The 17450-nt window shown below is 43.8% G+C and overlaps 1 protein-coding gene across 3 annotated transcripts in view; it reads left to right on the forward strand.

Annotated features, from left to right (window-relative positions):
• The first annotated feature begins 5276 nt into the window (after positions 1–5276).
• The window catches only part of LOC101063185 (G1/S-specific cyclin-E1-like), a 40308-nt gene continuing 28134 nt past the window's right edge, over positions 5277–17450 (forward strand). For 2 of the 3 annotated variants that reach the window (XR_003890600.1, XM_029846667.1), the window contains exons 1-7: positions 5277–5507; positions 6330–6465; positions 6613–6759; positions 6853–6948; positions 7100–7234; positions 7497–7608; positions 7684–7841. Coding sequence is in view for 2 of the 3 variants with exons in the window: in XM_029846667.1 (XP_029702527.1) it covers positions 5446–5507; positions 6330–6465; positions 6613–6759; positions 6853–6948; positions 7100–7234; positions 7497–7608; positions 7684–7841 (846 nt within the window). In the remaining variant the exon portion in view is untranslated. The remainder of the gene's footprint in view (positions 5508–6329; positions 6466–6612; positions 6760–6852; positions 6949–7099; positions 7235–7496; positions 7609–7683; positions 7842–17450) is intronic. The other variant, XM_029846668.1, reaches the window with a different exon arrangement.

The raw sequence follows: 17450 nt of genomic DNA on the forward strand, positions 1-17450 counted from the left end.
ACTGCTGTGATGCACCACATTAAAAAAATTCCTTGTAATATTGTGAATTCAGGTCTGACCCAACTAAGAACTAACGTAGGTTTAGTACTGACGCAGATAACATGCAGACCTGCACCGTATAACCTCATCCTGCATTTTTCAGATTGATTTGTTGCAGTTTATCAGAGATCAGCTGTGGCTCTCTGGCCTCGGCGCTGAGGTCCAATCCCTCCCATCTCAGAGAACTGGACCTGAGTTGGAACCAGCTGCATGATTCAGGAGTGAAGCTGCTCTGTGGTTTTCTCCAGGATCCAAACTGCCGACTGGAAACTCTGGGGTAAACACCATTCTCAAAAATGTCCATTATTCCATCCGAGGGTCCTCACACTTTCTGAGTGTGTGTGTTGTGCCCAGTTCCTTCAGGAGGGAGGGCCACACGGGGACCACTTATTCATGATAAATTGATTTAAGGACAATGAAAAAGCCCACAGATGGTAACCAAAATTAGACAAAACTACCGTATTTTCACAACCACAAGGCGCGCCGTATTATAGGGCGCACCTTCAATTAACGGCCTATTTTAGAAATATTTTCATACACAGGGCGCACTGTGTTATAAGGCGCATAGCATAGAAACTGCGTAGTGCCTGTGGTTTCATGACGCGTTCACTAGATCGAGCTGCGCTAAAGGAAATGTCAATAAAACAGCCAGATAAGTCAGTCAAACTTTATTAATAGAATACAAACCGGCGTTCTCACAACTCCGTTCACTCCCAAAATGAATAAACAGCTGTTTTATTATTTTTCCCGAGTGACGTAGTTTTTTCGCGTAACACAGTTCGTTTAATAACAGCGAGTTATAACAGGCAGTGCAACATTTTTATCACAAGTGGATAGTGGAGTTTAATAAATCTTTGATTTAGTGCAACATTTTTATCACGTAGTACCGTTGCGGTAAATCAAACGTTAGTGCAAACACAATATACGGTAACTCGAACTCTCGAAGTAGTGCAAAGCGATAGCAATATAACAATAGCAATATAACAACGTTGTTCAAACGGTAATGTCCATATTCACAGTATGACCAGCCTTGTTAAGTTGTAAACACACAAAAGAAACACGTAAAGATCACTTTATCAGTTCATTCCTCATCCAGGAATCCCTCGAATTCTTCTTCTTCGGTGTCCGAATTGAACAGTTGTGCTAATACGGCGTCCAACATGGCCGCTCCGTCTCGTCAAAGTCGTCATCAGGGTCGGTGTCACTGGTGTTGTCTGGCATTTCAGTGACAATCCCTGCCTTCCCGAAAGCTCGGACCACGGTCGATGCCCAGGCATTTACGATCCACTGGCAGATAGTGACGTATGACGCTCGGCGCCGTCTCCCCGTCTTGGTGAACGTGTGTTCGCCGTTCGTCATCCACCGCTCCCACGCAGTTCGCAGTCTAGCTTCGAATGCCCTGTTGACACCAATATCTAGCGGCTGGAGTTCCTTTGTTAATCCACTTCTTGCTTTGTTTCCTCGGAAGCTCCGTTGAGTCTTCTTTACCTGGCGCAGGTCGTCTTGTTGCTTCCTCCACTTCCGCACCATTGATTCGTTCACGTTAAATTCTCTTGCCGCTGCTCTATTTCCGTGTTCAACTGCGTGACTGATAGCCTTCAGTTTGAACTCTGTGTCGTAAGCGCGTCTCTTGCGAGGAGCCATTTTGGGGTCTTTACAGACAGAAATGGTTTGGGACTGAATTTACTGCTGTTACCTCGGCCACGCCTACTGACTACGGTAGTAGTCGGATTAACCAATATTACCGTAATCCATACAAAAGGCGCTCCGGGTTAAAAGGCGCACCGTAGATTTTTTAGAAAATTCTAGGCTTTTAGGTGCGCCTTATAGTCGTGAAAATACGGTAGGTGAGGGTGCCTGGTAGACACCAGCCAACGAGGAGGGAGATGGTGAGGGAGACAGGAAGTCATCTAAGACAGGTTGTGCCTTTAAAGATGAGCCACAGGTGAGATGGATCTCCATGATGAGATGGGAGGGAAAGAGGTGGGAGAACCTGGGAAGAGTGAGGGCCAGAACAATATATATTCTCCTTTGGAACAGTGCAAACCAGAGAGGTTGGAATTGTGGTAATTACATATTACTATCATTTTTTAACCTGGAACTAAATTAAATATTTACAGATCATGCCTTTGATTAACCTTTCAGATTAATACTGGTTTCACTTATAACCTTATAAAAGTTTCCCTTCTTTATTTAGATTAAGGAGCTGCAGCTTATCAGAGATCAGCTGTGACTCTCTGGCCTCGGCGCTGAGGTCCAATCCCTCCCATCTCAGAGAACTGGACCTGGGTCAGAACCAGCTGCAGGATTCAGGAGTGAAGCTGCTGTCTGATCTCGTAGAGAATCCACACTATGGGCTGGAGACATTGAGACATTTCTGGTAGAAGCCAGTCAACTCCCGCTCATCTGCTGCATCACTCACTGACCACTGGTGAAGAGCATCTGTGGAAACATCTGCCGTCTACTCCATCCATAGATGAAAAATTCAGTTTTTAAAAAGCGCTGGTGGACTTTCAGGAGATCAGTCGATGGTCGACAAAGCAGAAGCAGCTTCGCCTTGAAGTTAAATTAGTTCCTGGTATCACACAATGCATCTTTATAAAGTTCTAAACGGCTCCTCGGCCGCTCTTATAAACATGGAAACATTCTCTTAATTGTCTCTTCAAATGTCTGTATTATACGTTACTATTTTACATCATGCCTTCAGAATCTTTAGGGTTTAGTATTTCCTGTCTCTGTGACATGGAGCATTGGAATATTTCAGCTGCAGCCAGCAAAAACCCATCAGAATGACGGCTATCGGTGGGAACCGCAGGTCATTTGACTTTAGTCAGTCTGGTAAATGTTATAGGATTTATTGCAATCTCATAAAAACTATGAATAAATGTGGGAAATAGGAAATAAAAAGAAGCAAAATGACCAAATAAAATTCCCATGAATACTGTAAATTTAAAGATGTCGAGAATGGAATATCAGCTTAAATTTAATCAAACATAAAGGGAAAAGGCCTCCTTTAAGTTTACTGCAAAAATAAACACAAAATCAAGAGCGACACGCCCCAAAAACGTCTCATTCTCTCTTCTGTCTCCACTCATTCTTTTATATTCTCTTAAGATAATGGGGACGGGGTCGTGTGATAACAAAACAAGCTAATTGGGGACTATATTTTTGTTGCAAGAACTTTGGCTCTTCAGAAGTTTCTATGTTGGCTTCCACAGATTGGGCATCCACTAGAAACTCAGTGTTTTTGAGGAACTACCAGGAGTGGCTGGAGTGGAGGCCAATGACGCTATAGCTACATATAGCTACATATAGATCACCGTTATCCTCAACCCAAAAGACCACCAGTTGGCGCAGCAATACTAAAGATAGGAGGTTGTTGTTGTTGCGCAGACGCGGAGTGATATCACGCACAAACGTGCCCTATGTTCTATATACTGTATGTTCGCGACCAAAGGGCGCACCGTATTAAAAGGTGCAGCCTCAGTTACGGTGCTGTTTCTGTATTTAACACATACATCAGGCGCTCCGGATTATAGGGCGCGGGCATGGTAAAACATAGCGCTACGATAGCTTACATGCATGCCCGTCTGTAGTGGGCCGCTCACAGCGGGAGCCCCGTCTGTAGTGGGCCGCTCACAGCGGGAGCCCCGTCTGTAGTGGGCCGCTCACAGCGGGAGCCCCGTCTGTAGTGGGCCGCTCACAGCGGGAGCCCCGTCTGTAGTCGGCCGCTCACAGCCGGAGCCCCGTCTGTAGTGGGCCGCTCACAGCGGGAGCCCCGTCTGTAGTGGGCCGCTCACAGCGGGAGCCCCGTCTGTAGTCGGCCGCTCCTAGCGGGAGCCCCGTCTGTAGTCGGCCGCTCATAGCGGGAGCCCCGTCTGTAGTCGGCCGCTCCTAGCGGGAGCCCCGTCTGTAGTGGGCCGCTCACAGCGGGAGCCCCGTCTGTCGTGGGCCGCTCATAGCGGGAGCCCCGTCTGTAGTCGGCCGCTCCTAGCGGGAGCCCCGTCTGTAGTCGGCCGCTCACAGCGGGAGCCCCGTCTGTAGTGGGCCGCTCACAGCGGGAGCCCCGTCTGTAGTGGGCCGCTCACAGCGGGAGCCCCGTCTGTAGTGGGGCGCTCACAGCGGGAGCCCCGTCTGTAGTCGGCCGCTCCTAGCGGGAGCCCCGTCTGTAGTGGGCCGCTCACAGCGGGAGCCCCGTCTGTAGTGGGCTCACAGCGGGAGCCCCGTCTGTAGTCGGCCGCTCCTAGCGGGAGCCCCGTCTGTAGTGGGCCGCTCACAGCAGGAGAAAAATTGTTATATTGTTATAATCATTTGTTTCAGGTGTACTGTAATTATTTTCTGTATAAAAAAAAATTCAGTTTTTCAAACTTGAGTCTTGAAAAAGAGAGGGTCGTCTTATATTCGGGCCAATACGCTAATTCTTATTCAAAAAGAAATTGTAGAACATGTCTGACATGTGCAAGACACAATTCACAAGGAAATCTGAGACCAAGAAGAGGAAAATTTCCTGCTCCCCAATATCCATTCCAAACTATACATATGGACTTCATAGAATTAAATAAAAGTGAAGGGAAAAAATACTGTCTAGTCATAATAGATGCATTTTCAAAATGGATAGAACTATTTCCAACAAAAAACCCAGATGCGCTAACAGTTGCTAAAGCACTCTGCAAAGATATCATACCCAGATATGGTATCCCAGAAAAAAATTACTGTGATAATGGTACTCATTTTGTAAATCAAGTTGTTAAAAAGATCAGTGTTATGTTTCATATTGATTTAAAACACCATTGCTCCTATCATCCTCAGAGCGCAGGCTTAGTTGAAAGAACTAATGGCACTATTAAAAACGGACTGAAGAAATGCATGGAAGAGACGGGGAGACGTGGACAATGTGTTGATTTGGCTAAGCTCTATATAAACATTACAAGCACCGCAGGCCTTACTCCTTATGAGGTCTTATTTGGAATACCGTACAGGCTTCCTCAGTTCACAAACTACTGGGAGACAAATGATGAGTCTAATCTAGCTGATTACATGAGAAGAATGTTAGAAAAACAACAGCAAGGTCATGAAACTGAGACGCCCTCTGTCTCCCAACAGAACGGTGGAGCCAGGCGACTGGGTCCCAGTGAGGAGCGTAAAAAAGAAACACTGGTATTCACCTGAGTGGGAAGGACCTGACCAAGTTCTTTTGTCTACACCTACTGCTGCTAAAATAGCTGAAAGATCAACCTGGGTACACCTCACTCATTGCAAGAAGGTCATTTCTGTTGAAAACTCCGACCGGGAAGGTGATGCAAAGTCTGATAATAGGGTGGACTTAGACGAATAGAGTCTGGGTAGACCCGAAAGTCAGTGAAGGTTTCAGAGCCACCTCACTTAGGGGGGCTATTTCAACAGGTTATGATCTATTGCTGTTCAGGAACAGTGTACTGGTTTCACAAACTCTACGAGGACGGCAGCAGGTAAATATAGACAGAAGCCAATAAAGAAAAATCCAGAGGATTGGCTGGGGCTGTAGTATGCTAGCCTCGGTGCTAGCTGTAATCATAGTATTCCTGATAATCAGAATAGTTATACAAGGTCTCCAACTCAGTTGAATCCCAATAAGTTTAAATGACTCCCAGGTGGCGACAGAGAGAGTTGGAGTGTCTATTCTCTTCATATGCGTGTTTTTATTTGTATGGTACCTCTGGGAACCCCCAGGTCGAAGATTGAACGTTACCAAAATACGTCATGAGAAGCGAAGCGTAAATAACAACCTGAAGGACCAATGTGACAACAGCAGCGCTCCTTCCATAGCACCACAGGTGTGTCTGCCATCCATGTGTTGTGTGGTGACGACCCCAGAAATGATCATTATTATTATTATTATTGTTGTTGCCACCATTTCTCCCTGAAATGGTCGTTTCTGTTCCAACACGTCCGTCGTCCCAGCGCTGCTGCTAACGGCTGCGTCTTCAAATGTAAAGATAAACAGGCTAAACGTTGTCAGGTAAAAGTGGAGAACTATGCTGGGGGGGGGGAGGGGGAGATCCTGATGGAGGTGATCCTGTCATCAGGACACCAGGTCCAACCCCCCCGGGAGCACCTGTGTTTTTCTTTATTGTCCTTATTATGTCCTCTTAGACATGAAAATAGGTTGAGTCGTGTAGGATCCGTCCTGCCCAAACACGTCTGGGTCCGACTGGTGTTGCCGTCTGGTTTTTGTTCTCCACCTTCTGTGTTTTTAAGGCCTTCACCTTATTCAGGACGTCACCGTTGTTCTCTTGTGCTTCTCTGACCAGTTGGGCCAGCAAAGATGTGGTGTGGAGCAACATGTTGGAGAAAGATAAGGCCTACACCAGAGATGTCCACATGATGGAGAAACACCCTCATCTGCAGCCCAAGATGAGGGCGATCCTCCTGGACTGGCTGATGGAGGTCTGTGGTCCGGCTCATGATCTCCAGACGTGTGTTTGAGGAGACAAATGTGTTCAATATGTGAAAGTCTGGACCCAGAAGGTGGTTGGGAGGGGCTCAGGCTGAAGCTAGCTGGTAGCTGAGAGGGTTGTTGTGCTGCCGTGGTAGGTGAGCGAAGTGTACAAGCTGCACAGGGAGACCTACCACCTGGCCCAGGACTACTTTGATCGCTTCATGGCCACCCAGAGGAACGTCTTCAAGTCAACGTTGCAGCTCATCGGCATCACCTGCCTCTTCATCGCTGCCAAAGTGGAGGTAAGGAGCTCTGATGCTGCCGGGCCCCCTTTGAGGGCTCTGCCTCCGAGTCTGGTGCGGGCGGTTCTTCATGGTTCTGTTCACCTCCTTTAGGAGATGTATCCACCAAAGGTCCACCAGTTTGCCTACGTTACAGATGAAGCTTGTACAGAGGATGAAATCCTCAGCATGGAGATCATCATCATGATGGTGCGTAGAGACGCTCCTCCAGGAACTGGATATTTGTTGCTTCCCTACAGAGCTCCTTATCCAAAAGCCTCATCCTTTGATTGGTTCACGTTAGAACCTCTGAATGGAGCAGAACCATTCCACACACTCACGATCCCTTCTGCTGTTGCAGGAGCTGAAATGGAGCCTGAGTCCTCAGACTCCCGTCTCCTGGCTCAACGTTTACATGCAGGTGGCCTATCTGAAGGAGACGGACGAGCTGCTTCTGCCCAGATACCCCCAGGAGACCTTCACGCAGATCGCACAGGTGCCCTCTCTTTCAGTGACGCATGTTTGGCTAAATTGTTCCCTCTGCCTCCTGGATGGCGTTCAGCCTTTGACCATGTGAGGACCCTCTGGTCCCTCTGATTGAGGTGACCTGGGTCTGAGCGCTGAAGGTCCAAACCCAGAACTGCTTCTTGTTAGCAAAGCTTGGCGAACATACTGGAGGAAGCCAAGAATCTGGGCCTGCAGGTGCTGCAGAGGTGTTAGCGCGCGTTAGGTTTGAGCCGTCTCCTGTCTCTCGCCAGCTGCTGGACTTGTGCCTGCTGGACGTGCGCTGCCTGGAGTTTTCCAACGGCGTCCTCGCGGCTTCGGCCTTGTTCCACTTCTCGTCCCTGGAGCTGGTGGAAGCCGTCTCGGGTAGGAACGGTAACGCGGTGCGCTGAAGGGCGGCGCCGTTTCCTGTCTGACCCGTCCGCTCTCGTCTGTCTGCAGCGCTGAAGCGGGCGGAGCTGGAGGAGTGCGTGAGGTGGATGGTTCCTTTTGCCATGGCGCTACGGGAGGTCAGCGGCGCCTCCTTGAAAAGCTTCCCGGGAATCCCTGAAGATGACGTGCACAACATCCAGATTCACGCTTCCTACATGGCCTGGCTGGTGAGCTCGGTTCTTCAGCAGAACTTCATGCACAGAGCACACAGAAGTATTTACCGTATTTTCCAGACTATAAGTCGCACTTTTTTTCATAGTTTGTCAGGAGGTGTGACTTGTACTCCGCAGCGACTTATTATTCCAGAATTTCACAAGTTCGTTATTTTCACACTGATAACCACCAGAGGGCGCTCTAGGCGTGTGTACCTGAGGAACGAGTTCCTTTAGTGACGCAGAAGAAGAAGCGGTGCTTCGTCTATGGAGTTAGACTTGATTGTTTGGTAAACTTGCTCGGATGTTCTTTATGCTATAGTTATCTGAATAACTGTTAATAAGTACAGGTTGGCAGTACAAGTACAGAACAAACAGACTGGGGAACTCATTCATCCCCCGAGCCATCAGACTGTTCAACTCCTCACTGGGGGGGAGGAGGGCCAACAGAAGGACTGGAACAACACTGCAATAACATAATACTGGGACATCCATTCATTCATTCATTCATTCATTCAGTTCATTTATTCATTCAGTTCATTTATTTACATTTCTATAGTTTTATATTTATATTCTATTTTTAATTTATTCTATTTTATTTCTTATTTTACTCTATTTTTATTATCTTTAATAGGTTTTTATGGTGTGTAATGGTGGTGGGTAATTTTGTACAGTGCTGTATGTTTTTTTGGAGATGCTAATTTCCCTAATGGACACCCCCTAAAGGGATCAATAAAGTACCCTGATTCTGATTCTGATTAATCTGCATGAAGACTAGGGTTGAGATTAGCTGTACATCAATAGAGGGGAACTCCACATTCTCTAAACAGTAAATAACTACAGTTTTGAAAAGAATTATGTTTTCTAGTGTTCTTGAGATGTTAAATCAAAATTATGTATCTTTTTTATCAATCTATTTATGGAGCTATTTATCTGTTTATGGGTCTTTTTATCTATCTATTTATTTAGAGATGGAGATTAGCTGTATGTCAGTGGAGGGGATTGCCACGTTAGCTAATGGTCATGGCATTTTATTACCTCTATTTCTTTCAAACAAAATGTGCTCTATCTTTATGTATCTAGTTATGGACCTATTTGTGTTTATTTTTTATCTATTTATATATCTATTTATGGACCTATTTGGGTCTTTTTTTCTACCGTGTTTTCTCAACTATGTGTCGCTCCGGAGTTTAAGTTGCACCAGCCAAAAAATGCATAAGAAAGAAAAAAAAATAGATATATTAGTCGCACTGGACTATAAGTCGCATTTTGGCATTTGGCATTTTTATCTATTTGATTAAAATCTGAGACCAGGAACATACATTTCATCTTGGCCATTTAAAATAATAATGGATTAGCAACAGGGTTACGGTATGCTAATGTAATACATTCAGCTACATGACCCACAATGAACTGAGTACGTGTCTGTTTTGTTAACGGTTATTCAGATAACTATAGCATAAAGAACATCCGAGCAAGTTTACCAAACAATCAAGTCTAACTCCACAGACGAAGCATCGCTTCTTCTTCTGCGTCGCAAAAGGAACTCGTTCCTCAGGTACACACGCCTAGAGCGCCCTCTTGTGGTTGTCATTGTGAAAATAACGAGCATGTGAAATTATTTAATAATGTGTTTATTTCACATATAAGTCGCTCTAGAGTAGAAGTCGCACCCCCTGACAAACTATGAAAAAAGTGCGACTTATAGTCCGGAAAAAACGGTATTTATGTCTTTTGTCTTTTTTGTCTCATCCATGTTGTTCTTGCACAGGTGACGACATTCAGACTGCCTTTCTATGAATACCAGCGCCCATGCTGAGATTGTAACATGGTGTAATGGAAAACCACCTCAACAATGCGTATTTTCAAATCACCCAATCGTTTTTCTGACCATTTCAGTTGTACAACAGTAGAACAGACAGAAATGCAGACATTTACCCAGGGACTGATATCTAAAAGAGTATTAAAAGAAACCATTTAAAACACCACCAATCAAAGCAACAAGGGTTTAGCATTTCAAAGCAAGTTGAAGCATTGGCATTCATCAAAGCCTTTTAAGCCCCACCACCACCACCACTCTCCACTACATTACACTCCTTTTACACTTTTTACCTTAAGGCCAAAGAGTTCAATTTTGGTTGCATGAAACCAGATAATTTGGTTTCTCATGCCTTTTCCTCAGGTGTGGCTTCTGTCTGGCTACTCTAACATACAAGCCTGATTGAGGGAGAGCGGCAGAAATGGTTGTCCTTCTGGAAGGTTCTGTCCGCCCCCCACAATGCTGTAGTTCTGTTAAAGTGACCCTCAGGTTATCAGTCTCCTCCCTGACCAAGGTCCTTCTACTGCGAATGCTCAGATTCAGCATGCAAACACACAGCCTTGAGACTTGTAGTTGCACAACTGTCAATGTTAAAGTGTCTATACAGCAACCTGGAAGATTAAGATGACAATAAATGAGAATATAATTTGAAAACTAAAGCTATAACTATGCCTAAAGTGCTACAATGTGCAAGTTGCTGAGCAGCACTTCAGTATTCTAATAACTGATACCAAGTATTGAGGACACGAGACAATTTTAGAAAATAACATTTTGGGAAGCTCACAAACTACATTAAATCCTCATTATGACAAAATGTACAAGTTGGCCAATATATTCTATAGAATGGACATAAAGATGAATCATAAATCAAATCAAATCAATCTTTATTTATATAGCGTCTTATACAATCAAAATTGTTTCAAGGCGCTTTCCAGAATCCCAGGGCCTAACCCCAGACAAGTAACAGTGGCAAGGAAAAACTCCCCTTTAACAGGAAGAAACCTTGAGCAGGACCAGGCTCATGACTGTGAGCTCTTTCACATCTCAATGCTGAATGCTAAAAAAGCTCCCTCCTTATCCCGTTAAATGTGATGAGAGCAAAGACCATGAGAAAATGGCAGTTGTAGAAGCGATTTTCACCTCCATCTTATTGAGTATACGGCTCTTGGATTTACGCAAAATGGAACTATTCTGAATATAACTACACTCAAGTCTAGAAATTTCCATGGAGCAGTTTTCAATATCTTCTAATGGCTCCAACTTGTGGTTTAACCTGTGATTAGTAGAACTACAAATACACACATATAGAAATTATTCCTTGTAATTTGAGTAACGTTGTGCACTTATTATGTCTGACACATCCACTAACACAGTGAAGAATACACCAGAGCTGATTCATTTATTTTCCAAAGCATTTTGTAATTCATTTCATTACAGTCTGTTGTTTTGAGGTCTTTGATGAAACTTAAATCAAGAGGACCTTGAAAATGTCAGGGCCCTGCCCAGTGAGTGGAAGAACCTGACAATCACACATTTTCTCTTCCTTGGCGTTAACAAGTGTTTGTTGATGATCAACATGATTTGTTCAACAACCACTGGATCTCCACACATGATTAAAAACATCACCTTTTCGGGGCAGCCCAACACTTTGTACAGCAGCTTCTTAATGTTCTTCTCCAGATTGTTAAAGACGTCAGAGTCTGTGTAAAACTGCTCATCTTTGACTTTTTCCCACACGATTTCTGACAGGTTGTTGATGAACTCATGTAGCGTCAGTGGCAGCATCCTTGCGTCCAGGCGTACCGCGTTAACTACCTTCTCAATGATATACATCACATACGACTTATTTTTAGCTCGCTGTCCTTCATCATATGTGACTTGTTCTGGGACCAAATTAACCTCAGATTTGCCCCCAAAAGGCACCATCACCCTGTCAATGACCCAGTTTACCCGAGTCTTCACATACCAGTTCATTAAAGCCACAAAGACCCATGATTTGCTCCTAATGTCTGCCTGGACTTCACTCTGAACTTCCCTCTCAACTGAGGGAGGAGCAGCTTCTGGTACCGAGTGGCGGTAAATTTCATTACTCAGTTCTTGGTTGAAATCCAAGACCTTATTCCCAGACAAGTCTGTGAACACCTGGACTAAGGCATCCTCACGTTCAGCCTTGTCATCTTCCTGATCCAGAAACTGGGTTGAAAGTTTCTCCAGTATGGTCTCTACTGACTCACTCTTGGCTTCAGCCTGCAGAACGGGATGTTTTCTCTTCAACTTTGCAAATATCCGCATGAGGCAAACTTTGGCAAAACACTTGGCAAAAAACGCTTTGATTTTTTTCCCAGCAGGTTTCACAGCTAATGTTTCTGGGCTCTTGTCAGAAAAGATGCTTAATTCTTCGGCCACGATCCCAATTTCATCCGAAATTTCATGTTGTAACTCCTTACATTCATCTCCAGGAAGATCTACCATCAGAGGTCTAAAGACGTCCTGAAACTCATAGTCCATTTCATTCCTGATCCCCTCTGCCATGGGTGATATATTGTCCTTGAGAAGGAAGCCCTCTCGTGAACTTGGGATACGGTCAACAGTCGTTTTATGTGGACGAGGGCCGATAAAAGTCCTGATCTTGTCTGAAAACTTTTTGAAAAGCTCCACTAATTGGACAATCATGACATTGATTCTGGAGGTCGGGGTGATTCGCTGGTTGGGGGTACCTTTTTCACTGCTGGCACGTGACGAGTTCAAGTTTGCTCTGACCTCCTTTTGAATTGTGTCCGTCAACGTCTGTAATCCATCACTGTCTACTTCATCTTGAATTCCCAAAGCTTCTGACAATACCTGAGGAAGAGTCTCTTCCAGCTTAGTCAGGACACGCTCCTCAGACGTGCGTGTGTGAGACTTCAAAGTTGTTACAACAGAGTTGGACAGATTTGCAATGATTTCTAGAATCAACTCTGCCACTAGAATTGTTGTGGCATCGTCAGGACGACCAAGAACAAAGGACTCCCACTGTTCTACGGTTGTTCTTTCCAGGAATGACTGAACGAGTGGGTGAATATTGCTCAGGACAAATTCGCTGACTTGTGGCGTTTTGCTCATTTTGTTAATGGTTGGTAATTTTTGGAAACAATAATTTGTCTACTCTAAAATAATAACTGTACTATTGCAGTTTTATTAAATGACTTTATTTGGGCGAATCAAAGCAACAAAGGTTTAGCATTTCAAAGCAAGTTGAAGCATTGGCATTCATCAAAGCCTTTTAAGCCCCACCACCACCACCACTCTCCACTACATTACACTCCTTTTACACTTTTTACCTTAAGGCCAAAGAGTTCAATTTTGGTTGCATGAAACCAGATAATTTGGTTTCTCATGCCTTTTCCTCAGGTGTGGCTTCTGTCTGGCTACTCTAACATACAAGCCTGATTGAGGGAGAGCGGCAGAAATGGTTGTCCTTCTGGAAGGTTCTGTCCGCCCCCCACAATGCTGTAGTTCTGTTAAAGTGACCCTCAGGTTATCAGTCTCCTCCCTGACCAAGGTCCTTCTACTGCGAATGCTCAGATTCAGCATGCAAACACACAGCCTTGAGACTTGTAGTTGCACAACTGTCAATGTTAAAGTGTCTATACAGCTACCTGTAAGATTAAGATGACAATAAATGAGAATATAATTTGAAAACTACAGCTATAACTATGCCTAAAGTGCTACAATGTGCAAGTTGCTGAGCAGCACTTCAGTATTCTAATAACTGATACCAAGTATTGAGGACACGAGACAATTTTAGAAAATAACATTTTGGGAAGCTCACAAACTACATTAAATCCTCATTATGACAAAATGTACAAGTTGGCCAATATATTCTATAGAATGGACATAAAGATGAATCATAAATCAAATCAAATCAATCTTTATTTATATAGCGTCTTATACAATCAAAATTGTTTCAAGGCGCTTTCCAGAATCCCAGGGCCTAACCCCAGACACGTAACAGTGTCAAGGAAAAACTCCCCTTTAACAGGAAGAAACCTTGAGCAGGACCAGGCTCATGACTGTGAGCTCTTTCACATCTCAATGCTGAATGCTAAAAAAGCTCCATATTTATCCCGTTAAATGTGATGAGAGCAAAGACCATGAGAAAATGGCAGTCGTAGAAGCGATTTTCACCTCCATCTTATTGAGTATACGGCTCTTGGATTTACGCAAAATGGAACTATTCTGAATATAACTACACTCAAGTCTAGAAATTTCCATGGAGCAGTTTTCAATATCTTCTAATGGCTCCAACTTGTGGTTTAACCTGTGATTAGTAGAACTACAAATACACACATATAGAAATTATTCCTTGTAATTTGAGTAACGTTGTGCACTTATTATGTCTGACACATCCACTAACACAGTGAAGAATACACCAGAGCTGATTCATTTATTTTCCAAAGCATTTTGTAATTCATTTCATTACAGTCTGTTGTTTTGAGGTCTTTGATGAAACTTAAATCAAGAGGACCTTGAAAATGTCAGGGCCCTGCCCAGTGAGTGGAAGAACCTGACAATCACACATTTTCTCTTCCTTGGCGTTAACAAGTGTTTGTTGATGATCAACATGATTTGTTCAACAACCACTGGATCTCCACACATGATTAAAAACATCACCTTTTCGGGGCAGCCCAACACTTTGTACAGCAGCTTCTTAATGTTCTTCTCCAGATTGTTAAAGACGTCAGAGTCTGTGTAAAACTGCTCATCTTTGACTTTTTCCCACACGATTTCTGACAGGTTGTTGACGAACTCATGTAGCGTCAGTGGCAGCATCCTTGCGTCCAGGCGTACCGCGTTAACTACCTTCTCAATGATATACATCACATACGACTTATTTTTAGCTCGCTGTCCTTCATCATATGTGACTTGTTCTGGGACCAAATTAACCTCAGATTTGCCCCCAAAAGGCACCATCACCCTGTCAATGACCCAGTTTACCTGAGTCTTCACATACCAGTTCATTAAAGCCACAAAGACCCATGATTTGCTCCTAATGTCTGCCTGGACTTCACTCTGAACTTCCCTCTCAACTGAGGGAGGAGCAGCTTCTGGTACCGAGTGGCGGTAAATTTCATTACTCAGTTCTTGGTTGAAATCCAAGACCTTATTCCCAGACAAGTCTGTGAACACCTGGACTAAGGCATCCTCACGTTCAGCCTTGTCATCTTCCTGATCCAGAAACTGGGTTGAAAGTTTCTCCAGTATGGTCTCTACTGACTCACTCTTGGCTTCAGCCTGCAGAACGGGATGTTTTCTCTTCAACTTTGCAAATATCCGCATGAGGCAAACTTTGGCAAAACACTTGGCAAAAAACGCTTTGATTTTTTTCCCAGCAGGTTTCACAGCTAATGTTTCTGGGCTCTTGTCAGAAAAGATGCTTAATTCTTCGGCCACGATCCCAATTTCATCCGAAATTTCATGTTGTAACTCCTTACATTCATCTCCAGGAAGATCTACCATCAGAGGTCTAAAGACGTCCTGAAACGCATAGTCCATTTCATTCCTGATCCCCTCTGCCATGGGTGATATATTGTCCTTGAGAAGGAAGCCCTCTCGTGAACTTGGGATACGGTCAACAGTCGTTTTATGTGGACGAGGGCCGATAAAAGTCCTGATCTTGTCTGAAAACTTTTTGAAAAGCTCCACTAATTGGACAATCATGACATTGATTCTGGAGGTCGGGGTGATTCGCTGGTTGGGGGTACCTTTTTCACTGCTGGCACGTGACGAGTTCAAGTTTGCTCTGACCTCCTTTTGAATTGTGTCCGTCAACGTCTGTAATCCATCACTGTCTACTTCATCTTGAATTCCCAAAGCTTCTGACAATACCTGAGGAAGAGTCTCTTCCAGCTTAGTCAGGACACGCTCCTCAGACGTGCGTGTGTGAGACTTCAAAGTTGTTACAACAGAGTTGGACAGATTTGCAATGATTTCTAGAATCAACTCTGCCACTAGAATTGTTGTGGCATCGTCAGGACGACCAAGAACAAAGGACTCCCACTGTTCTACGGTTGTTCTTTCCAGGAATGACTGAACGAGTGGGTGAATATTGCTCAGGACAAATTCGCTGACTTGTGGCGTTTTGCTCATTTTGTTAATGGTTGGTAATTTTTGGAAACAATAATTTGTCTACTCTAAAATAATAACTGTACTATTGCAGTTTTATTAAATGACTTTATTTGGGCGAATCAAAGCAACAAAGGTTTAGCATTTCAAAGCAAGTTGAAGCATTGGCATTCATCAAAGCCTTTTAAGCCCCACCACCACCACCACTCTCCACTACATTACACTCCTTTTACACTTTTTACCTTAAGGCCAAAGAGTTCAATTTTGGTTGCATGAAACCAGATAATTTGGTTTCTCATGCCTTTTCCTCAGGTGTGGCTTCTGTCTGGCTACTCTAACATACAAGCCTGATTGAGGGAGAGCGGCAGAAATGGTTGTCCTTCTGGAAGGTTCTGTCCGCCCCCCACAATGCTGTAGTTCTGTTAAAGTGACCCTCAGGTTATCAGTCTCCTCCCTGACCAAGGTCCTTCTACTGCGAATGCTCAGATTCAGCATGCAAACACACAGCCTTGAGACTTGTAGTTGCACAACTGTCAATGTTAAAGTGTCTATACAGCAACCTGTAAGATTAAGATGACAATAAATGAGAATATAATTTGAAAACTACAGCTATAACTATGCCTAAAGTGCTACAATGTGCAAGTTGCTGAGCAGCACTTCAGTATTCTAATAACTGATACCAAGTATTGAGGACACGAGACAATTTTAGAAAATAACATTTTGGGAAGCTCACAAACTACATTAAATCCTCATTATGACAAAATGTACAAGTTGGCCAATATATTCTATAGAATGGACATAAAGATGAATCATAAATCAAATCAAATCAATCTTTATTTATATAGCGTCTTATACAATCAAAATTGTTTCCAGGCGCTTTCCAGAATCCCAGGGCCTAACCCCAGACACGTAACAGTGTCAAGGAAAAACTCCCCTTTAACAGGAAGAAACCTTGAGCAGGACCAGGCTCATGACTGTGAGCTCTTTCACATCTCAATGCTGAATGCTAAAAAAGCTCCATATTTATCCCGTTAAATGTGATGAGAGCAAAGACCATGAGAAAATGGCAGTCGTAGAAGCGATTTTCACCTCCATCTTATTGAGTATACGGCTCTTGGATTTACGCAAAATGGAACTATTCTGAATATAACTACACTCAAGTCTAGAAATTTCCATGGAGCAGTTTTCAATATCTTCTAATGGCTCCAACTTGTGGTTTAACCTGTGATTAGTAGAACTACAAATACACACATATAGAAATTATTCCTTGTAATTTGAGTAACGTTGTGCACTTATTATGTCTGACACATCCACTAACACAGTGAAGAATACACCAGAGCTGATTCATTTATTTTCCAAAGCATTTTGTAATTTATTTCATTACAGTCTGTTGTTTTGAGGTCTTTCATGAAACTTAAATCAAGAGGACCTTGAAAATGTCAGGGCCCTGCCCAGTGAGTGGAAGAACCTGACAATCACACATTTTCTCTTCCTTGGCGTTAACAAGTGTTTGTTGATGATCAACATGATTTGTTCAACAACCACTGGATCTCCACACATGATTAAAAACATCACCTTTTCGGGGCAGCCCAACACTTTGTACAGCAGCTTCTTAATGTTCTTCTCCAGATTGTTAAAGACGTCAGAGTCTGTGTAAAACTGCTCATCTTTGACTTTTTCCCACACGATTTCTGACAGGT

The sequence above is a fragment of the Takifugu rubripes genome, chromosome 13, assembly GCF_901000725.2.
Source record: "Takifugu rubripes chromosome 13, fTakRub1.2, whole genome shotgun sequence".
NCBI lineage: Eukaryota > Metazoa > Chordata > Actinopteri > Tetraodontiformes > Tetraodontidae > Takifugu > Takifugu rubripes.